The 24,233-nt window shown below is 38.5% G+C and overlaps 1 protein-coding gene across 1 annotated transcript; it reads right to left on the bottom strand.

Moving 5' to 3' along the window:
- Nucleotides 1-2,138: 2,138 nt before the first annotated feature.
- scgn (secretagogin, EF-hand calcium binding protein) lies at nucleotides 2,139-20,015 on the bottom strand. Its single transcript, XM_058085421.2, has 11 exons — nucleotides 19,871-20,015; nucleotides 19,638-19,708; nucleotides 16,648-16,740; nucleotides 10,123-10,212; nucleotides 8,852-8,908; nucleotides 8,502-8,579; nucleotides 8,287-8,342; nucleotides 5,202-5,247; nucleotides 5,070-5,129; nucleotides 3,775-3,843; nucleotides 2,139-2,647 (listed from the first exon to the last, which is right to left on the bottom strand). Exons 1-11 carry the CDS (start codon nucleotides 19,938-19,940, stop codon nucleotides 2,519-2,521), a joined length of 819 nt encoding a protein of 272 aa, XP_057941404.1. The 5' UTR covers nucleotides 19,941-20,015; the 3' UTR covers nucleotides 2,139-2,518.
- Between the last annotated feature and the right edge of the window lie 4,218 nt (nucleotides 20,016-24,233).

Below are 24,233 nucleotides of genomic sequence, written 5' to 3'. Positions count from 1 at the left end.
CCTGGACTGGTGGCCAGCCAATCCCAGGGCACATATAGACAAACAACCATTCACACTCACATTCATACCTATGGACAATTTGGAGTGGCCAATTAACCTAGCATGTTTTTGGAATGTGGGAGGAAACCGGAGTACCCGGAGAGAACGCACGGGGAGAACATGCAAACTCCACACAGAGATGGCCGAAGGTGGAATTGAACCCTGGTCTCCTAGCTGTGACGTCTGTGTGCTAACCACTCGTCCGCCGTGCAGCCCTCCTCATACGTTTTCTATCTTACTGTTACACAAGTAAATGCATAACAACCATCATATTCTGATATGATCAACTTTATGACCCAGGTGAGCTTCATAAGTGCTATGATCTTCCGGTGTTGCCATTACCATTTTCTGTTTGGATGACTCGGCTCCATTAGAAGTGATGAAAAGCAATTGTGTCGTAATGGAAACAAAAGCTTTTATACTAAGAGTGTTTGTTCTGGAGCATCTGTCAGGCAGCTGTTAAACTCAAGTACACACAGTCTGGAGCCCTTCACTGTACACTGTATACTGTACACTGTACATATACCATCTGTGTATGCACTTTAATGCTTAGCTTTCTGGTGATTATATCTACATACAGTTAAAATGTACATCACCTGTAGCCTGTACTTATTTACTTTGCAATAAATCCTACATAGTAGCGTAGCTTGTACTGCGGTAGCAAGACCAAACAAAGATGCTTCATACTGGAACCCCCCCACCCCTACCCCCACCCCCCTGACTGTTTGGAGTGGCTCAAACAGTTATTAGGTTTAGAGGGCAATCCCTTTTTCCACACAGGTCCAGGTTTTGTATTTTTTTTCTCCCTCAATAATAATAAGTTTAATTTCAGATATGCATTTTGTGTTCTGTTGTGTTCTCATTGACTAATGTTGAAATTTGTTTGATGATCTGAAACATTTAAGCGTGACAAACATGAAGGAAGAAGTGGTCTAACACCTCTTCACACCACTGTACATACTAATATGCAAGCTTGAAGCTTATTTATTGTCTATATTTAACATTAACATGATCATCTGGTGACCAGTGCGGGGTCTCAAAGTCAGCTGGGATGTCATCTATTTATTCACCACATTATTATTATTATTATTATTATTATTTATTTATTATTATACAGGAGCCAGGCAACGACATTTTGTTGGCAATTTCACTGCTGTGTTATTGTGCAATGACAATAAAGGAAGTCTATCTATCTATCTATCTATCTATCTATCTATCTATCTATCTATCTATCTATCTATCTATCTATCTATCTATCTATCTATCTATCTATCTATCTATCTATCTATCTATCTATCTATCTATCTATCTATCTATCTATCTATCTATCTATCTATCTATCTATCTATCTATCTATCTATCTATCTATCTATCCATCTATCCATCCATCCATCCGTCCATCCAAGTATCTATCCATCCATCCATCCGTCCATCCAAGTATCTATCCATCCATCCATCCGTCCATCCAAGTATCTATCCATCCATCCATCCATCCGTCCATCCAAGTATCTATCTATCCATCCATCCATCCGTCCATCCAAGTATCTTCCATCCATCCATCCATCCATCCATCCAAGTATCTATCTATCCATCCATCCAAGTATCTATCTATCTATCTATCCATCCATCCATCCATCCAAGTATCTATCCATCCATCCATCCATCCATCCATCCAAGTATCTATCTATCCATCCATTCAAGTATCTATCTATCCATCCATCCATCCATCCAAATATCTATCTATCTATCCATCCATCCATCCATCCAAGTATCTATCCATCCATCCATCCATCCATCCAAGTATCTATCCATCCATCCATCCAAGTATCTATCTATCTATCTATCCATCCATCCATCCATCCAAGTATCTATCTATCCATCCATCCATCCATCCATCCAAGTATCTATCTATCCATCCATCCATCCATCCAAGTATCTATCTATCCATCCATCCATCCATCCATCCATCCATCCATCTATCTATCTAAAAAAAACTCCAGCCCACCCGTGACTTTGAACAGGATAAGGAGCATGAAATGTAAAAATTAATATTTGACATTATTGATCGGCTTTGGTGAAAGACACAGTACAAATACACATGCAAATATGGCTTGCTTTTTATTCAGTAACTGATGTAACCACAGTGATGACACAATAAAGATGGCAGTGGCATGCACTCCATGTGTAGTAGTTGTTTGAAATCAAAATGCTATTTCTCTCTTTTGTATCCAACTTGTAACTATTACTTCTACAGCAAAAAATACTAGCCAGAAACATTCACATTGCATTTAATTTGGACTCATGCACAATACACATCATTTTTCTTTATACTGCACACTATCTCAATGTGTTTTTCCATTATACAGTAGTCAGTCAATTTGACTCTCACACATCAACCGCCATCTCTCGCTGCTTTTGCACGTACATTCAAATGTATTCATGCTTTTACAATCCAACATGATGCTCCAGTTGTACAGCTTCACTGTGTCGGCTTCACACCCAGACACAGCGAGAGCTCATTTTTCTGGATCTTTCCATCCTTGTTGACGTCACAGTGACGTAGCAAAACAGCTCGCAGCTTGTCCAGCTCAGGACCTGTGAGGTTGGGCTGAAGACAGTGTGTGAAAATCTGTGTTATGAAGTAGTCATATAAAGTATAAATTCTCATTAAAATATATATATACCATATTTTCTGGACTATAAGATTCTCCGGAGTATAAGTACCACAAGATCAAAAATGTATAATTAGGTAGAAAAAAAAACATACATAAGTCACACTGGAGTACAAGGCGCATTTTTTGCGGGTAATTTATTTTAACAAAACAGACATTACATCATCTTGGAAGGCAAGTTCTAACATTAATAAAATAATAGAGACAAGCTGAATAGGTGTAAGATATGCTAACACAATGCTTATTCAGCTACACGATAAATAAAAATGAACAGAAAAGGTGTCCATCTTTACGTAACATTCATTCATTTTCTACCGCTTATCCTCACGAGGGTCGCGGGGGTATCCCAGCTGTCTTCGGGCAAGAGGCGGGGTCAACCCTGGACTGGTGGCCAGCCAATCACAGGGCACATATAGACAAACAACCATTCACACTCACATTCATACATATGGACAATTTGGAGTCGCTAATTAACCTAGCATGTTTTTGGAAGTACGCGGAGAAAACCCACGCATGCACGGGGAGAACATGCAAACTCCACACAGAGATGGCCGAGAGTGGGATTGAATTCGGGTCTCCTAGCTGTGCGGTCTGCGCGCTAACCGCTGGGCCACTGTGCAGCTGTTTATGTATCATAACAGTTTTAAGTACAGTAACTGTTTTGTTTTGTTCTTTGTTTTTGTTTTCTTCAGCTGCAAATTTCACTACTTGTTTGTAATCTGCAGAATATGGGGGCTTTTGTGTTAGCTAACATCTACTGTTTAAATATTGAATTGTTAAGGAGTAGGAGATATCAGTGCGAAAGTCTAGAGTGCCCTCTTGTGGCTGTGAAATTATATACATATTTTTTTTCATTATAGGTCGCTCTGGAGTATAAGTTGCAGGAACAGCCAACCTATGAAAAAAAGTGCGACTTATAGTCCGGAAAATATGGTAATGTTGCTGTTAACATTCAAGTCTGAGTCCATTATTGCTCCTCGACTTGTAGAGTTTTAAGAATAATTTAAGGGTCAAACTGTGTAGGGAAGTTTTTTTAATATCTGATGTGTTGATGTGTTCTTACCCTGACCAGTTCCATCATATCTTTGACAAAGCCATCCACCTCAGGACCCTCCAGTGCTCCAGTCTTGCTCTACAACAGAAAAATACAAACAATAAACATAAGAAACAATGGAAATTTGGATACACAGCTGTGCTCTCTTCCCTCGTCAAATTGTACAGTAAATGGTAAATCTCCATTAACGCTTATGGGAGCTCACAGTAAGAAAGTAACACCCTAGATCAGGGGTCTCAAACACGCAGCCCGCGGGCCAAATATGGCCCGCAGGACACTAGTTTGAGGCCCCCGCCTTGATATGAAAGTTTAATGTTAGTGCAGCCCGCGCAAGTTTTTAATATGGATGCTGTATGGTATCATGTACCCAGAAAAAATTATTACGTTTGATTAATGTTCATGTTAAAGGTTAAATAACTGTTAATAGTTAACCTCCCTATTCGTGTGGAAGTGGTAAGTTTTTGGCTATTTAAGTTTAAAGGAAATAACCGTTTAGGTCGCTAGCTCTCTAGTTTGCGAGTTAGCATGTGTCTCAAGACCCTGCAGTTGCGCAATATGTTGTAAATAAAAAGAGTATAAATGTGACTATAGTCGTGTTTTGTCATGTCTACAGGGCTCTAATAATGCTTTGTTCATTTTAATCTGAAAAAAATAATTTGTCTACCCACCAACTATATGTGGTTTCTTAAGTTTTTATTATTTGCCGTTTTATTATTATTATTATTATTATATTTATTTATTACTAATTGATTGATTTTCTTTATTCTTGATTTGTTTATTTATTTTTCATCTTATTTTGTGCAGAAAAATAAAAATTAAGATATTTGAGAACAGTGGAATGTTTTATCAGAGCTTTTATTGTAGAAAATCGAAACCAAAGCAAAGTTTATTCATTTTTCTGTTTTTAATAAATGCGTATTTTTATTTTATTTTTTAAAACCTGATGCGGCCCAGTCTCACCCAGACCCTAGCTCCCCAAGTAAATTGAGTTTGAGACCCCTGCCCTAGATAGACCAGAATATAAGAACCTTATCAGTGCTAACGGTTCTGTGGATTGTGAATGAGACAATTACTGCGCCACAACGTGATGCCAAAATGTGAACAGGCATGCTAATGGGTGTTTTATTTTCTTAGATCTTATTAAAGAGCCCTTGCTGCTGCACCCAGCCCTCGAATAAGCACCCTGCACATTTTAAAGTGATCTCAATGTAAAATGGAAAGCATGAATAAATAAGTAGGGGTGCTGAACAAAGTAAAGGCAAAATATGGAAACTCTTTTTGATATCCACTTCTCCTTTACTTACAATATCATAATGATCAAAAATCTTCTCAAAGTCTCGTTTCCTCTCGTCTTTGCTGCCAGCCTTGAAAAGATACACATTTTAGAATAGAGGTGAAGAAAGTATCGTTCCTAACATGCCTAATGGATCACTTACATCCAACTGGAACTGGAGCAGAAAATTCTCTTCTAAAGCCAAGATCCTATTTTGGGGGGCAGAGGGAGACAAGGAGACAAGACATGTACAGTATTTTCCGGACTACAAGTCACTCCGGAATATAAGTTGCACCTACCTAAAATGCACAACGAAGAAGAAAAAAAAACAGACTTTAGGTCAGATTTTGGGTCGCGGGGGATGCTGGAGCCTATCCCAGCTGTCTATGGGAGAGAGGCGGGGTACACCCTGGACTGGTCGCCAGCCAATCACAGGGCACATATAGACAAACAACCATTCACACTCACATTCATACCTATGGACAATTTGGAGTGTTTTTGGAATGTGGGAGGAAACCGGAGTACCTGCATGCACGGGGAGAATATGCAAAGAGGGTGGAATTGAACCCTGGTCTCCTAGCTGTGAGGTCTGCGCGCTAACCACTAGACCGCCTGGGAGAAACTTATTAAATAAAATCACAGTCGAAGAGGCTAAATAGGTGTCTGTTTATGTAACGTGAAAAGGTGGTACAGTAAAGTCTCGTTATATCGATATTCTCGGGAGTCGGAAAAAATACTGATATAACTGATACTGATATAATACTGATATAACCGGACTATCCATATATCCGATCCTGCGATATATCCGATCCTGCGCCGAACTGCATTAAAAGTGGGCAATAATGCACTCGACATTGTTCTATAGTATAGAACAATGTAGAGCAGCTTAAATCAATCTTTGCTTAAGGATTTCAATACCAAAAAAGAACACGGCGAACGGCTGCTTCCAGTCAACTTTATTTTTCACACTTCCACCACCAGAGCGCAGCACACACACCGATTCCCGCACTTCCTGGTTCACAGGTCATGCTCAACCCGCCCCACATAGCTGGCCAAACACATGCCTGTATAGAATCTATACACACGAGAGAAACCACGAACACCAGCATGTACATATGAAAAACAGTGATTATTGCAAGCGATAAAAAGATATCTGAATACAACACAATTAAATACATGTATTTGTACGCTTGTGTCTTCGTTGGAATAGGTGTGTATGCTATGTCAGTTGGTTCTTCTGTTGCAGGCATGTGTTTGGCCAGCTATGTGGGGCGGGTTGAGCATGACCTGTGAACCAGGAAGTGCGGGAATCGGTGTGTGTGCTGCGCTCCGGTGGTGGAAGTGTGAAAAATAAAGTTGACTGGAAGCAGCCAGTTGAAATCCTTAAGCAAAGATTGATTTAAGCTGCTTTTGTATCGATATAAGCAGACCAAATTGGCTGGCGGGAGATGAAAAGGGCATCCTAGTAACCGGATTATCATAATAACCATGTATCGTACTAATGGAACTAACTATATCATAAAAGACTAGAAATTTGCCGGGTAATGAAAATAGTATCGTAATAAGTAGTAATTCGTTATAACCGATATCGATATAACGAGACTTTACTGTATAATAATAGGTGGTATAATAACTGATTACATATTAACAGTTATTCAGATAACTATAGCCTAAACAACTTAACACAACTGGTCTCACAATCAGGAACTAATGACTAAGGTGCAAATTTAGAGTAGTGACTATTGAAGAACTAATGTGTAAGGCACAACAATTTAGAGTAGTAATTTAGTTGTTGAGGAAATAATGAAGGCCTAATAAGGAACTAATGACTAAGACACAAACATTTAGAGTAGTTACTGAGGGACTAATGAAATCTAATGCCTAAGACACAAACATTTAGAGTAGTTACTGAGGAACTAATAAGGAACTTGTGTAAGGCACATCAATTTAGAGTAGTTACTGAGCAACTAATGACGAACAAATGAGGAACTGATGACTAAGGCACATTTAGAGTAGTTACTCTGGAACTAATGACTAACTAATAAGCAACTATTGACTAAGGCACATACAGTTTGAGTAATTATTCAGGAACTAACTAACTAACTAATGTGAAACTAATGATTAAGGCACAAAAAGTTTGAGTAGTTGCTGAGGGGCTAATGACTAAGGCACATACAGTTTGAGTAGTTACCAAGGAGCTAATGAAGAACTAATGAGGTAAATTTTCAGTGGTACAGAAGTGATAGGAGTAGCAGATACTGGAACACAAGCTTAGAGTGCCCTCTGTATGAGTTATGAAATAAGAAAGTAGGGAAAAAAACAATATACAGTAAGTCATTTTTGAGTATAGTCCCAGGACCAGCCAAACCATGAAAAAAAGTACAACTTATAGCCGGAAAACACGGTAAATATTATATTATTACATACAGTACTTAACGTTTCAAGCTCTGGTCACAACTGCAAGTTATGACCAAGATAAGGGCTCAAAAACACTTTATTTTGAATCTAATCAAGTTATTTATTGGAGTTCTTTGATAGGACTCAAAAGATAGCTCAGAAATATACAAGACAAGTACCAATACAAGTTTTAAGTATTTGTACTTGTCTTCTTGTATATTTCTGAGATATACATTTTGAGTGTTAAGTTGCTGTGTGATGATTTTGGCTTTCTTTGTATGATGACACTGTATATTGAGTCTATTATATTATATCTATTATATTATATTGAGCTCAAGCGATTTCTCATGATTGGCTCCTGCCAAGGAACGGGCTACTATTTCCTCACTGACTCGCGAATGGCACAGTATTTAAACGATTAGTAGGAGTTCTGAAGTCAAGGAGCTGAGATTAGAACATAGCCATAAATTAAGCCACAGGGTTCAAAGTTTAAGAAAAATGTAGTGACTTACACTGGAAATTACGGTACGGAATTTATATGGACTTGGAATTGTTTACTGCATATAAAATTATAATTACAAAATTACATAAACAGGTTTTGTGTTAACATTCTTGGCTTTCTGGAACTGATTCATTGGATTGATATTATTTCTTATGGGAAAAATATTTTTTTCCCTTATCTTCTTTGAAAAATGCCAGTCTTAATACAGTTCTGTGGTGTGTGTATGGGTGTGTTTTTAAAAACAGGGTTACTATGGCAGCAAATACTTCAATTGTGAGTCACATTTATGCACCCCGTGTTGCTGACTGTTCATATTTTCAATCTGTGCTTAAAAACTCATGTACCGTACCTGGCTAGGTCATTGAGATCCAAACGGCCATCCCTGTTTTTGTCAAAGATTTTCATCTGCCAAACAAAAGAGGATTTGTCATGTTTTCGAACTTCATTGTTACTCTGAATATAATCTCAACAGGAAAAACAGCGAGGCTGATTACACAGCCTCTCCGCCACCTCAAGCTGAGCTCTAATAGTGTTGGATGGTAGGCGTGCACGTGTGAAGTGTACCATTGTGTCGGTGTATTCCTCCAGCTTGTCAGGTGACACTTTCCTGCCGTGCTGCTGGAACAAGTCTTTCAGGAAAGCCTGACAAAAATAAAACAAGTTTGTCTTTGGAGTAGAAACCAACACACCTATTAAAGTACACACATGCAAAGGTCCAAGAATATCAAAATATTTAGAAGACAGACTACAAAATCAAAGTAAGAGTGATAATATTTCACTGTCATTGTTTGATTCCCAACAAAACCAGTTGTAAAAGTAAACTCAATCATAAATGCCTCATGAGAAAACAAACATATCGATGAGTGGAAGAACAGGAAATGCTGTGTCTTGGCAGCATTCTTTGTGTCCCATACCTTTAGCTCTTGAGCTGATATGTAGCCACTGCTGTCCACGTCGTACTTCCTCCATATCTGCAGTGTGAAGCACATGCAGGATTTATCAGGGAGGAAAATACATGGAGGTAAAAGGAAACAGCAAGCGAATCACTATACTGTATTTAGTGTAAGGAGATTAGAATTAGATATTTGTGAATTAAATTAAATTAACCAGTATGGCTTGACTTTCATTTGGTTTGACTAACCATAACATAAACCATTGAAATTGCTACTATTTGTACTTAATTTGACCTTAACTGGTATTGCAAGACTAATATGCGCCAGTTTAAGAAACAGTACAAACATATGGTGTTCACAAGGCACAGTGGATTTTTGGTCAAATTTATGACATTTAAAAAATCTTTGTTTCTTTTCTCAGAAATTATGCCGTTTTTTTCACCATAAGTTACAATGAATGTTTGTTGCGGTGAATTTGTTCTGTGATAAGCCGATTTACAGTGGGATTCCTTATGTATAAATGGAATATTTTCATAGCTAGAGCATAGAAAACCTGTTTATGACCTTGGTAATGGTAATGGTTTAATTTCATTTGAACATGCATCAGATTACAATTGAATGCATCACATAATCAGTTCACAGTTCCACATGTCCAAAAGGAGTAGGAAGAAGCAAAGCTTATTAAATCCTACCCCTCCATCTGGTACTTTTACAATCAGTAACTGTTACATTTGTTCACTTCCTGCTTTCATAATATAGTTTGAAGGTTTTTTTTGTTTTTTTTTATTTTTTAATTTTTTTGTCACGTACCGAAGTACGAGGTGATATGAGCATCCAATGACATAATGGGTACCATAGTAAGTGTCAATATAGTGATATGTATAGCACATCATGACTGGTTCAAGACTCTTCATCCTTGTATTTAGCAAACATCAACTGCTTGTATTGTTTCTTGAATTGGCTCATCGTTCTTCTAAATACAGTTTTTGACATTATTAAAGCCCTCTAGACATAAACACACCAATAGTCCACCTTTACACTAATATTACCCCATATAATAGACATAATAAAATATGAATTCAAAGACATGAATAAGACTCATGCTTCAGTGTGTGGCTATAAAATGTGCTACCGAGGGGAGCTGAGTGGCGGACAGACTGAAAATAAGATTTTATATTTCACTGATACTTCACTGAATGTGGAAGAAAAAGAATGTCATATGTGAGATAACCTAATATGACATTTTAACCAAAAATGTTTTTTTGCGTGATCAAATGTATGCATGCTTTTACCTTCATAAAGTCCACACTGTTGTCCAGGGGGGCTTCTCTGTGGAAGATCAACAGGAAGTTCTCACGCTCAGGTAGGATCATGTGGGCCAACTGGAACACAATGTATACATGTTAAAAAAACCTCATGCATGTTGCACACATTTGGTATTTCCACCTGAATTTTTATTTGACGTTTCTGTCCCATAAAAGAAGTGTTAAATGCAGTAAAACCTGAGGAAGAGGAAGAGCAAGGTTGGAAAAAGAATGTCAGTTCATTCATTCATATTCTACCGCTTATCCTCACAAGGGTTGCAGGGGGGTGCTGGACCCCACCTGCCTTCGGGCGAGAGGTGGGGTACGCCCTGGACTGGTCGCCAGCCAATCGCAGGGCACATATAGACAAACAACCATTCACACTCACATTCATACCTATGGACAATTTGGAGTCAATTAACCTAGCATGTTTTTGGAATTGGAGAGGAAGCCGGAGTACCCGGAGAAAACCCACGCATGCACGGGGAGAACATGCAAACTCCACACAGAGATGGCCGAAGGTGGAATTGAACTCAGGTCTCGTAGCTGTGAGGCCTGCGGCTAACCGCTCGGCTGCTGTGCAGCCAACTTCAGTTCAATTCCAATAATTATTGAATTAGTTTAGTACCACTAGAAATGTGTTTGAACTGTCTCACCCTGCTCTCCCGCCTCCTTCTGTCTGTCCTTTAATAACATTATCTCCATTAGTAGATTAAAGTTGGTCTCAGTGAAATTGATGGCCACACTGCAGCAGGCAGTGGTGCACACAGCACTTAGAACAAACGCAATGCACCAACATGAATGCTGAACACATGGCCTATCGTAGAGGATGCAGCAGCTTTCTGATGGGCTTGCTCATTTCCTTCCTAATTCCTCGTGCTGAGCAAAGGCAGCACTCATGTTTTCAATACAGAAGGTTACTAAGGCTATTTGCATTTGCATGCTTCAAATAAGGCCAACTAGTTGCTACCACACCACTTCATTGCCTGCATTAAAGATACCATATTATATATTATAAATAAATGTATTGGAAATCTAATCTTGCTGCTGGAATTGATAGTTAAAAAGAGCTGTTAGTAAGACCTACTGTGAACACGCCGGTTTGTGTGTCTGTAGCTTTAATGCTAATGAGCTACGTTTGTCCACCCTACAAAGTGCATTGATGTATACAGTCGTCCCTCGTTTAATTGGCTCTAGATCAGACTGCGGTAAGGATATTTCCATAAAGTAGAATTCAATATTCATTCATTCATTCATTCATTTTCTACCGCTTTTTCCTCACAAGGGTCGCAGGGGTGCTGGAGCCTATCCCAGCTGTCTTCGGGCGAGAGGCGGGGTACACCCTGGACTGGTCGGCAGCCAATCACAGGGCGGATTCAATATTAATAAATTGAATATTTTCATAGTTAGAGCATAGAAAACATTTGTGTGACTTTTTAAATATGATTTGCACCATATTAGAGCCCTGTTTTCTTTGTTTACGCCATATTGTGCAACACTAATGCACAGGCTACGGTATCCCTGCAGGGACATCAGCAACGGCCGCTGGTCATAACAAAAATCAAGCTATGGCGCTAACTAGTTAGCCTCCAGTGTATTTCTTGTGAACTTAAGAAAGTGTTTCAAACGGCCTGGGGACAGACAAAGTAAAAACTACCACTTCCACACAGAATAAGAGGAGAACCTTATTTTACCTCTGCATCCATGGAAAGTTAAGGTAATATAATTGTCTCATCAATGTAACATTACTGATGCCTGGTAGTGACCAAAATACTGCATGTGACTTGTCTTTCAATCATTTTATTTTAGACTAATATCGGACCATTGTCACAGACAAAGTAAAAACTACCACTTCCACACAGAATGAGAGGAGAACATTATTTTACCTCTGCATCCATGGTTGACTCCATTCAGTGAAAGTTAAGGTAATATAATTGTCTCATCAATGTAACATTACTGATGCCTGGTAGTGACCAAAATACTGCATGTGACTTGTCTTTCAATCATTTTATTTTAGACTAATATTGGACCATTGTCAAAGACAAAGTAAATACTACCACTTCCACACAGAATGAGAGGAGAACCTTATTTTACCTCTGCATCCATGGTTGACTCCATTCAGTGAAATTTAAGGTAATATAATTGTCTCATCACTAATATGGACTAATATCGGACCATTGTCAACCACAAAACAGTATTAATTTCATTCATTGAAAAACAATATAGAGCAAGGGAGCAACTGTACAGGTAGAGGGCTATGTGAGCTACAGTGCTAACATTACACTCACACTTTAACATCAACAGCTGCTGCTTAGCTGAAAAAAACCCCCAAAATGATCAAACTTACAGCTCCGATATCTGTAGCTAATGGATAGTTGGCAGAGCTCCATGCTGTACTTTTAATATGTGTAGTGAAGCCTGCTTTTTTTGTGCAAAACTCTTCTGTTGATTGGTAGTCATGAATACACATAATTTCCATCTAGCTAGGGGTGCAAAAGAGATTTGTCCTTCATGACATCCCAAAGTCAACATCTGCACTTGTAGGGACACATAATACTGATATAACATCATTAAAGGGTGAATTTCGGATAGAAACCTTGGATGTGGAGAAAGAATGATCAATGCTACTGCCAAAATTTGACTATAAATACAAGCCGCCAGTCAAGTTAGATTTAAATCAAATCAACTACACTGGCAAGATTTCTCCTTTGGAAAACCTCCAGAGCACAGCCAAATAGAATTAGGACTCTTTTGTCATGGAAACATGAATTTAATAAAAGATGGAACATGAGAGGAGAGAAACAGCAAAAGAGGAGGGAGAGGATTGTTGTCATAAAAGAGGACAAGAAGCAAATAGGAGCCTTGGATTTCAAAGAACATATTAGCCTTGAAACAACAAGAATTCAACAAGTGCAGCTCTCGGGCTGCAGAGCATTCAAGGTAAAGTGCAAAGGGCAAGGTCACAGCAAGGTCAGACATACAAACAATGAAACGTTTTGTTGGAATATTTAGTCCATGGTGTTCTAAGTTTCACTGTTACTTACGCACGTTCATAAATGAAGTCATGACGTCGTCCCTCACTTTCGTCAATTATTTCATGAATGATCGCTTTTTTTGTGGTTTAACATCACCTATTTTTAGTCCAAAAATATTGAAAGACAAGTTATATGTAGTATTCAGGCAACTGCATTAATGAGATATAGATGGTAAGTCCGACATGACAGAGTGACAAAAAGGTCACTCCCATTCCTTGTGGAAGTGGTAAGGTTTTGGCTTCTTCCATTGTCCCTTTTACCCACTCCAGGCGAACTCGTTAGCTTGGTAACTTCCTGTGCGAGCGGCTGTTGTCACTCATGTGCCTACACAATGTGGTGTAAATAAAGAATAATAGGAGCGTAAAGGTGACTATAGGAACTATAGTGTTATTTCATGTCGACAGGGATCTAATAATAATATTGAATCCTACTTTGTGGAAATTCACTGATCACGGCTGGACCAGGAACCAGTTACCCAATTTTGCGGTCAGTGAACACATCACTCGATGGAGAAGTAGTTACAGTGCAGCATGAAGATAATACGCTATGTGTGGCTCGTGCGCAGCCACACCACTATATCAATAGTGGATGGTCACGAGCAAAATTAAATGGTGAGGAGGTGGTCAATCAACTATTGTTTTTGCAAAACCACATGCTAGGCCATTATATACCGTATTTTCTGGACTGTAAGTCGCACTTTTTTTCATAGGTTGGCTGTTCCTGCGACTTATACTCCAGAGTGACTTATAAATGTAAACAGTAATCGAGCAGCAGAGTGAAAGTTTGGAGTAACAAGAAACTTGTTAAGGACTGGTGTAAACCGGAGGCTACTCTTACTGCCATGAAGAAAACAAAACAGGAATGGCAATGGTAATGGTTTTATTTTATTTGAACATGCATCAGATTACAATTGAGTGCATCCCATAATCAGTTCACAGTTCCACATGTCCAAAAGGAGTAGGAAGAAACAAAGCTTATTAAATCCTACCCCTCCATCTGGTACTTTTACGATCAGTAACTGTTACATTTGTTCACTTCCTGCTTTCCTAATATAGTTTAAGGTTTTTTGGGGTTTTTTTGTCACGTACCGAAGTAGGAGGTGATATGAGCATCCAATGACATAATGGGTACCATAGTAAGTGTCAATATAGTGATATGTATAGCACATCATGACTGGTTCAAGACTCTTCATCCTTGTATTTAGCAAACATCAACTGCTTGTATTGTTTCTTGAATTGGCTCATCGTTGTGCATTGTTTGAGGGTCTTACTCAAACCATTCCATAGTTTGATTCCACATACTGAAATGCTATGGCTTTTTAACGTAGTCCTAGCATAGAAGTGTTTCAAATGTACTTCTTCCCTGAGATCATATTTCTCCTCTCTTGTAGAGAAGTATTGGATGACATTTTTAGCTAATTTGTTATTTTTAGCCTTGTGCATTATTTTAGCTGTTTGAAGATGAACTATATCAGCAAGTTTAAGTATTAGTGATTTTAGAAATAAGGAGTTAGTATGTTCTCTGTAGGCGGCATTATGAATTATCCTTACTGACCTTTTTTGCAGTACATTTAGCGAGTGAAGATTGCTTTTATAGTTATTAGCCCATATTTCCACACAATAAGTAAGATATGGTAGAACCAGAGAGCAATAAAGAGTGTGGAGTGATTTCTGATTGAGAACAAATTTAGCTTTGTTCAATATTGAAATATTTCTGGCCACCTTATGTTGTATATTTGTAATATGAGGTTTCCAGCTCATATTTTCATCTATTGTGATCCCCAGAAATGTATTTTCCTTCACCCTTTCAATGTCTACACCGTCTATTTGTATTTGCTGGTACGTGTCCTTTCTGCTGTTACCAAACAGCATGATTTTAGTTTTACTTAGGTTCAAGGACAATCTATTATCATCAAATCATCTTTTTAGTGTGACCATTTCTTCTCTGACCTTTCTAATGATTTAGTCTTTATTCCCTCCAGAACAAAAAGCAGTGGTATCATCCGCAAATAATACCAGCTTTAAGTCTTTCGTGACTTTGGAGATATCAAAGATGTACAAGTTGAACCGTTTTGGTCCCAGTATTGACCCCTGGGGAACTCCGCACGTAATATATGAACTTGCAGATGTGTATTCTTCTAGCTTTACGTATTGCTTCCTGTCAGCTAAGTAGCTTTTGACTCAGTTCAGAACTAATCCTCCTATTCCGTACCTTTCTAATTTAGTTATTAAGATGTCAGGCTTTTGTTAAGTACAGTTACTGTACTTAAAACTGTTTGTTATGTTACATAAACACTGGACACCTTTTCTGTTCATGGTTATTTTTGGTGTAGCTGAATAAGCATTGTGTTAGCACAGGGGTCTCAAACACACGACCCGCGGGCCAAATGTGGCCCGCAGGACACTAGTTTGAGGCCCCCGCCTTGATATGAAAGTTTAATGTTAGTGCGGCACGCGCAAGTTTGATATGGATGCTGTATGGTATCATGTACCCAGAAAAAATTATTACGTTTGATTAATGTTCATGTTAAAGGTTAAATAACTGTTAATAGTTATCCTCCCTATCCGTGTGGAAGTGGTAAGTTTTTGGCTATTTAAGTTTAAAGGAAATAACTTGAAGGCTACTGTTTAGGTCGCTAGCTCTCTAGTTTGCGAGTTAGCATGTGTCTCAAGACCCTGCAGTTGCGCAATATGTTGTAAATAAAAAGAGTATAAATGTGACTATAGTCGTGTTTTGTCATGTCTACAGGGCTCTAATAATGCTTTGTTCATTTTAATCTGAAAAAAATAATTTGTCTACCCACCAACTATATGTGGTTTCTTAAGTTTTTATTATTTGCCGTTTTATTGTTATTATTATATTTATTTATTTATTACTGATTGATTGATTTTCTTTATTCTTGATTTTTTTTCTTGGTTTATTTATTTTTCATCTTATTTTGTGGAGAAAAATAAAAAGTAAGAGAACAGTGAAATGTTTTATCTGAAAATCGAAACCAAAGCAAAGTTTATTCATTTTTCTGTTTTTAATAATTATTTTTTTTTTTGGAAAACCTGATGCGGCCCAGTCTCGCCCAGACCCTAGCTCCAGTGGCCCCCAAGTAAATTGAGTTTGAGACCCCTGTGTTAGCATATCTTACACCTATTCAGCCTGTTCTCCATTCTCTATGTTAGAACTTGACTTCCAAGAAGATGTAATGTCTGTTTTCGTAGTAGTTTGTAAAATAAATTACCCGTAAAAAATGCGCCTTGTACTCCAGTGCGACTTATGTATGTTTTTTTTCTACCTAATTATGCATTTTTGGCCTTGTGCGACTTATACTCCGGAGCGACTTCTAGTCCAGTAATCATCTACTACCTGCTCCTTGTCCTACTTGTCCTTGAAGAAGCTGTCGGTCAGGGAAAAATGTGCTGAGGATGCTTGCTCTAGCCCCTGTCTTTACATGTCAATGATCTAATGTGTTAATTATAAGGAGTACCTCCTGGATCTGTAGTTTGCCATCAGCAGAGACGTCGTAGGCGGACATGAACCTCTGCTTCACTCTCTGGACTCGCTCTTCAGTCAATTTCTCCTGCAAAGACACATCATGTACATTTACTAAGATCATGGCCGTATTTGTTTAAACATCCTTATTTATTTCTACTGAAGACTAAATACATAAATGGTTCAGTTGGGGTCCTTTTCTGTCTACACTAATGCACCTCTTCAAAGACCAATTATTGTAATTCAAGGCATTAAAGGTATATATAGATATGGTTTCTCATATGGATCAAGGGTACCATCCCAATGACAAGCCATTGTACCCGACAAAGATACAACCATGTACTTTTTCTTCAACATGGGTGCCATTTTTTCTCTCAATGTCACGCCTTCAAAAAGCAGAAAAGAGTCGTGACACTGTTAGCTGACTCACAGATGACAACGATGCTGTGTACCAAATGGAGGTAATAACACAGGTCACAACCTCATCCATAGTTGAAATGAATGTTGAACTCACACCCAGACTGCAGTAGGGCAAATGTGCAATTATAGAAACATGTTACTGCTGTATGATGGGAATCATTACTGTCCAAGTGGTGAGCACACAGTCTGCAGGAGTGCATGGCGCCAGACCCATTACAGAAAGGCCAGTGTTTGTCTTCAGCATCATGCTCATGTCAAGACCTGGCAATATGTTGCTGCAGTTGCTAGGCAGACCTTTTCAACCACTCATACAGTACAAATATGATCTATTCTAGCTTTTATTAACCAAACTGTGACCAAACATGTGACCAAACTGTCTTGTGGGCATGAGGCCTGGAATGATAAGAAATAGACACATCAAATGAAAATGAACTTGATCATTTTTCCCTCTTTTTTATCTCCGTGGGTAGAGGCGGGGCTAGTAGAATACACACAGGGTGTTGCAAAATATTGTAAAATTTATTCCATTGTAATTGATGGCTCAACTTGCTCTTGTAGACCCAATCTTGTGTATTGCCTCGTCTTATTAGTGTCTCGTGACACCTCTGGTTTATATTATAAAACATTAAAAACATCACTTTGAATATCTCGATTTTTAAAACAATATTTACACCAATTTTACAGACGGGGCTGCACGGCGTTCGAGTGGTTAGCGCACAGACCTCACAACTAGGAGACCAGGGTTCAATTCCACTCCGCTTTCCTCCCACATTCCAAAAACATGCTAGGTTAATTGGCGACTCCAAATTGTCCATAGGTATGAATGTGAGTGTGAATGGTTGTTTGTCTATATGTGCCCTGTGATTGGCTGGCGACCAGTCCAGGGTGTACCCCGCCTCTCGCCCAAAGACAGCTGGGATAGGCTCCAGGAATGAATTCGTGAGGAATGAATTTTACAGACATAATGATGATTATCAAAGCGTTTTTAATATTTTCATAGTAGTTTACAGTGTGTACAACTGCACTGCATAATGAGAAGTAGTCTAATTTGTACTGCACTAATCTGCAGTACTTCAACCACAAGAGTGGTTTATTTTGACATATCAATTATTAATTTGTGTATGCTAATATCAACAATATCAAGCATCATTAATAAGCTAATTTAGCCCACGCAACAAATTTATTGCTGCTGTCACTTTCTTACTCCTGTGTTCATTGGATGATGCATCCTGTGTGCATAATGCCTTCCAGTGAGTGCATATCATACCAACGTTTTATGTTTTTATTGGAAGCCACAAAAAATACCCCAATGCACTTATCTTTGTGGGCTTTCACGCTTGGAGGACATACATCGGAAAGACATGTGGTGTGTTTGTTTAATACCATCCCATTAGCAAACAAGGAAGTAAATACACCCACAGTGTGCAGAGATAGTCAGGGAGTCATGGAAAAATCATGCAACGTGTTGACTGATAATCATTATGAAGGCTATCCGGAAAAGTGTGGCTCTAAAAGAACATTGGATCTCAAACATCCATCATGTACCACGTGAGGTGGAGCCTGTCACAGCCGAGAGACGGGGCATGATTAATCACAGGACACGTTTAGACAATTTAGGCGATAGGCGGGGTTCACCCTGGACTGGTCGCCAGCCAATCATAGGGCACATATAGACAAACAACCATTCACACTCACATTCATACCAATGGAGTCGCCGATTAACCTAGCATGTTTTTGGAATGTGGGAGTACCCGGAGAAAACCCACGCACCCACGGGGAGAACATATGCCAAGCGGAGAATAAAACCCAGGTCTTCCCGATCTCCTGACGGTGTGCTAACCACTTTACTAAAATCTTTACTAAGGTCATGGTCATATTTATTTAAAGATCCTTATTCATTTCTACTGAAGACTAAATACATAAAGGGTCCAGTTGGGGTCCTTTTCTGTCCGTCAATGGACAATCTACACTAAGTGCTAACCACTCGAGCACCGTGCAGCCGACCTCATACAAGTGAACAGAAAGACATGCATGTTTTTTTTGTGATTGTGGAAAACATTCATTTATTCATTTTCTACCGCTTTTCCACACGAGGGTCGAGGGAGGTGCTGGAACCGATCCCAGCTGTCTTCGGGCGAGAGGCGGGGTACACGACTGGTTGCCAGCCAATCACAGGGCACATATAGACAAACAACCATTCACACTCACACCTATGGTCGCCAATTAACCTAGCATGTTTTTGGAATTTGGGAGAAAACCGGAGTACCAGGAGAAAACCCACGCATGCAAACGCCACATAGAGATGGCCGAGGGTGGAATTGAACCTGGGTCTCCCCTTGTGGAAAACATTTTAAAGGAATTCTGTATTAATTTAAAAATAAAACAAATATTTCAGATAACTAAAATACTGTATAAGTCTATCATTTAGTGCACAGTCACAGTTGTATTTGTTTTATCTGCTTATATATCTCCCTTTTGCAGCCATTTTAAGAGCTGAGTCATGTGTTGTGTACATAAGATAAAATGATGACTGTCCTATAATCAAGATGTTTTCGGTGAACTTACCTGTGGCCCCAGTCTCTTCATCATATGACGGAAAAACTCATCCAGCTCCTTGCCCTCAATGTAGCCATTGTCTGACAAAAAGACATAAATACTATTTTATTTGAAAAGTAATGACAACTACAGTATATGACAGAGATAAATAAACACTATTGTTGCTACACAACAATGCACTTTATAAAGATAACAGGATGAGTGGAAAACCTTAGAGAAATGATGCTATTCAAAGTCCTTACCATCTGCATCAAAGTGCTGCCAGATCTCCAAGAAGCCAGCAGCATCCAGTTTGTCAAAGGCACTGTCCATTTTTCAAAAATGCTTTTAGCAGAAAAAGACTACTCGAGGCAAGGTGTGTTTCTCTTATAAACTGCTTGCTTGAATGACATGATGTGATCTTTCTGTGCAGAAACCACACCCCCTCTGTGGGAGAGAACACACACACTATACATGTAAGGTTCTGTTATTGCCATCTGGTGGTTAAAACACTGTATTAGACAACACGCCACTCAAGTTGAACCCCTGAAACAATATGCATATCATGTCTGAGAATCTGAAAGCTTTTTCTTTGGCGACATTGTGATGCCAACACAAAATGTGTATAAAGAAAATGGTGATGAGAACCATAGAACCGTAAAAGTCGACAGGCCAAGCTGCTAAATGCATATGGTAATGGTAATGGTTTTATTTCCTTTGAACATGCATCAGATTACAATTGAATGCATCCCATAATCAGTTCACAGTTCCACATGTCCAAAAGGAGTAGGAAGAAGCAAAGCTTATTAAATCCTACCCCTCCATCTGGTACTTTTGCTATGGCTTTTTAACGTAGTCCTAGCATAGAAGTGTTTCAAATGTACTTCTTCCCTGAGATCATATTTCTCCTCTCTTGTAGAGAAGTATTGGATGACATTTTTAGCTAATTGGTTATTTTTAGCCTTATGCATTATTTTAGCTGTTTGAAGATGAACTATATCAGCAAGTTGAAGTATTTGTGATTTTAGAAATAAGGAGTTAGTATGTTCTCTGTAGGCGGCATTATGAATTATCCGTACTGACCTTTTTTGCAGTACATTTAGCGAGTGAAGATTGCTTTTATAGTTATTAGCCCATATTTCCACACAATAAGTAAGGTATGGTAGAACCAGAGAGCAATAAAGAGTGTGGAGTGATTTCTGATTGAGAACAAATTTTGCTTTGTTCAATAATGAAATATTTCTGGCCACCTTATGTTGTATATTTGGAATATGAGGTTTCCAGCTCATATTTTTATCTATTGTAATCCCCAGAAATGTATTTTCCTTCACTCTTATTATTCTTATTATTTAACTTTTATGCTGCAGGGACTCGAGAGCTGCTAGCTAGAAAGCTAACCAGTTGGCCTCAAATGTATTTGTTCTAAACTTAGAAAGGCAAAAATGTACCACTTCCACTAGGAATGGGAGGAGACCATGTTGGACATGTTATGATTGACTCCATGCAGTGTTAAGGTAATGTCATGTACGGTAATATCTTAATTTTGTGTTATTACTGCCAGTTAATGACCAGAATACTTCATATCACTTGTATTTCAATATTTTTTGACTAATAATAGACCATAGCCTACCATTGAACAGCAATCATGTATTCATTAATTTCTGATAAACCATCATACAGTGAGTGATAGATTATCGAACCGTGGTGACCGCATCACTTACAACACTGCCTGGACAGCTTGTTCTCTGATTTGAGAACAACCTGGAAGTCTACCATGTCACAGAGCACATTTTGGAGGTTTCACTGCAAAGTTCCTCAATATGAAAGAAGCAACACATTCTCAAGCTTGTCAAATTATTTTTAATCACCGTACCTCTTCCAATGGACACCAGCAGACTGACAGAATGAAAGCAAACAACGATTAAACCAAATGTGAAGATGTGCAAACATGTCTTCAGTTATTAAGCTGGACTTTTTTTTTTTTTTAGACCATGACAAAAATGTTAGATTTAAATACACAAGAGAACAAATGCATACATAGAGACAATTCATTTTCGCTGTATAAACACAATGTACAATGAAGAGGCAAAACCATCAAGAAGAAAGATGTTGGACGTTATTCCAAATGTATGTTACAAACATAAATTGTTCACACTGGCGTGTGCAAAAAAGGTCACAGTGTGCGTATTACATGTGCAAATATTACACATACACACGCCTGAATTACATACTATATACATACAGTACAGTGCACATCATGCAGTCTAAAACACACTCATAGTCCACATTACGTTTGTGCACGTTTACCTGACATGCATGTGCACAAGCATATCCATGACCACTTGTATTAGTTGACATACAGTCGACATCGGGAACAAAGAAATAAATTAAAAAGCTGTTGTTTGACATCAGGTCACTACAGTATGTACAAAAAGAACAGTGTCATTTGCAAAACATAATTAGAGTTATTAACTCATTCCATATTGGAAAAGCCAGCATTTTTCCATGTCGTAATTCTGTAGAAAAGGCACAGAATGGAAAAACCAAGACATTTTTGGCTTTTGGAAGTTGTATCAGAGCCGTAACAGAGGTGGGAAGATGGCTGTGTAGTTACACTTTTTTTGTGTGTCTCGGTTCGACAAAAAAAGAAACCGAAACCTGTCAATTTTCCACCGAAATACTGGAAAGGCAAGACACCTGACACTCACTTGTTCCAAGCTTGGTGTCTTGAAAGTAATGTTGCTGTTTGCCAGGTATTTTTTATTTTGATTTATAAACAGACATTGCCATTTCAATCAGCCCATGTCTTCTTCTATTCATCAAGCATTTTATTTTCCTGTCATAGTAATTTCTCAATTGTATGTATCTAAAAATAATCGTTTTCGCCCAGGTCGTATATTTGTTGTAGTTCTTGGAAGCTCATGAATTTCCCCTTGTTTACTATTCTACACCATGCGGTTATAGTACCTCTTGGGATCCATTGTTGAAAGGTCTTATAATGACTGTTCGGAACAAGGTTATAATCATAAGCTATGCATTGTAACAGACGGATGTCATAATCTAATTTAAGTTTCCGTATTAGACTGAACAATAGTTCTAGTGTAAAACTGGTCACGTTATCGGCACGGTCATACCCGTCTCCCTCTCTTGTCGTCCGCAATGTTTGCCAGGTATTTTATACATCACACCATACACCACAAATCGGATGACTGGACTCCAGAATACGGCTACAACATCCTGTTTCACTTGATTCAAAAGGTGGATGAACACCACATTTCCTGTTACGGCTCTGATATGGCAATTTTTGCGGTATAAAAAAAAAAAAAAAATCCCGGTTTGGGAATAGGTGCTGACTTGTGCTTCTTTCAAATAAAGACCAATGGACTCATTCACCCTCGTAAAGAAGAACTACTATCCAATCTGGATGAATCATGTTTCATTTTCAGTGCATTTTGCAGAACATACAATGACAGTTAACAGGCTGTGCAGCGGTGTAAAAAAAAAAAAAAAAAAAAGAGCATCTGCTGCTCTTTGAACCTAGAAAAGGCTTGTGCTGTTAAAGTTCAAGCTGAAAATAGTCTATTATACACACAAGCAATCAAAACAACCACCTCAAGTTCATTTTCTCTGCAGACGCTGATGTTTTTGGACTAAAAAGTGATGTGACATCGTTACAGTATGCATTCAAGTCAATTTGGGTCGGAAGCCCACGCTATGATACTGTGATAATGTGACAGAACAGCCCCCCCTTCTGATATTGCAAAGTAGCTTCTCCTACAGACAACATAAAACAGACCACTGCAGTTAAAGGGTATCGTCTTCATCCACAGTGTACCAATGCTTGGTAGCTAACAGTGCTGAGACCTTTACTGATGGGCAGCCCTCACCTCACACTAGGGGTGGAAGAAAATATCGTTTCGGCGATATATCACGATACTTCGTTCCATGATACTGTATCGATATTAAAAACGTTTGATATCGATATTTTTAGGCCTTTATCATAGACCAGGGGTCTCAAATACGCGGCCCGCGAGCCAAATGTGGCCCGCAGGACACTAGTTTGAGGCCCCCGCCTTGATATGAAAGTTTAATGTTAGTGCGGCCCGCGCAAGTTTGATATGGATGCTGTATGGTATCATGTACCCAGAAAAAATTATTACGTTTGATGAATGTTCATGTTAAAGGTTAAATAACTGTTAATAGTTATCCTCCCTATCCGTGTGGAAGTGGTAAGTTTTTGGCTATTTAAGTTTAAAGGAAATAACTTGAAGGCTACCGTTTAGGTCGCAATCTCTCTAGTTTGCGAGTTAGCATGTGTCTCAAGACCCTGCAGTTGCGCAATATGTTGTAAATAAAAAGAGTATCAATGTGACTATAGTCGTGTTTTGTCATGTCTACAGGGCTCTAATAATGCTTTGTTCATTTTAATCTGAAAAAAATAATTTGTTGACCCACCCACTATATGTGGTTTCTTAAGTTTTTATTATTTGCCGTTTTATTATATTATTATATTTATTTATTACTGATTGATTGATTTTCTTTATTCTTGATTTGTTTATTTATTTTTCACCTTCTTTTGTGCAGAAAAATTTAAAATATATTATATTTGAGAACAGTGGAATGTTT

Source organism: Doryrhamphus excisus, linkage group LG17 (genome assembly GCF_037039965.1).
Source record: "Doryrhamphus excisus strain RoL-2023G ecotype Guam linkage group LG17, RoL_Dexc_Guam_v1.1, whole genome shotgun sequence".
Classification (NCBI taxonomy): Eukaryota; Metazoa; Chordata; class Actinopteri; order Syngnathiformes; family Syngnathidae; genus Doryrhamphus; species Doryrhamphus excisus.
The sequence above is the reverse complement of the archived record's forward strand: the minus strand, read 5'-3'. Positions and strand labels throughout refer to the sequence as shown.

Coding starts and splice junctions, on each gene's coding strand:
- scgn (XM_058085421.2), bottom strand. CDS start 19,940: ATGGACAGTGCCTTTGACAAACTGGATGCTGCTGGCTTCTTGGAGATC. Junction 8,909..10,122: donor ACAGTGTGGACTTTATGAAG/GTAAAAGCATGC, acceptor TTCACACTGCAG/ATATGGAGGAAGTACGACGT. Junction 5,130..5,201: donor TGCTCCAGTTCCAGTTGGAT/GTAAGTGATCCA, acceptor TATCTTTTCAAG/GCTGGCAGCAAAGACGAGAG.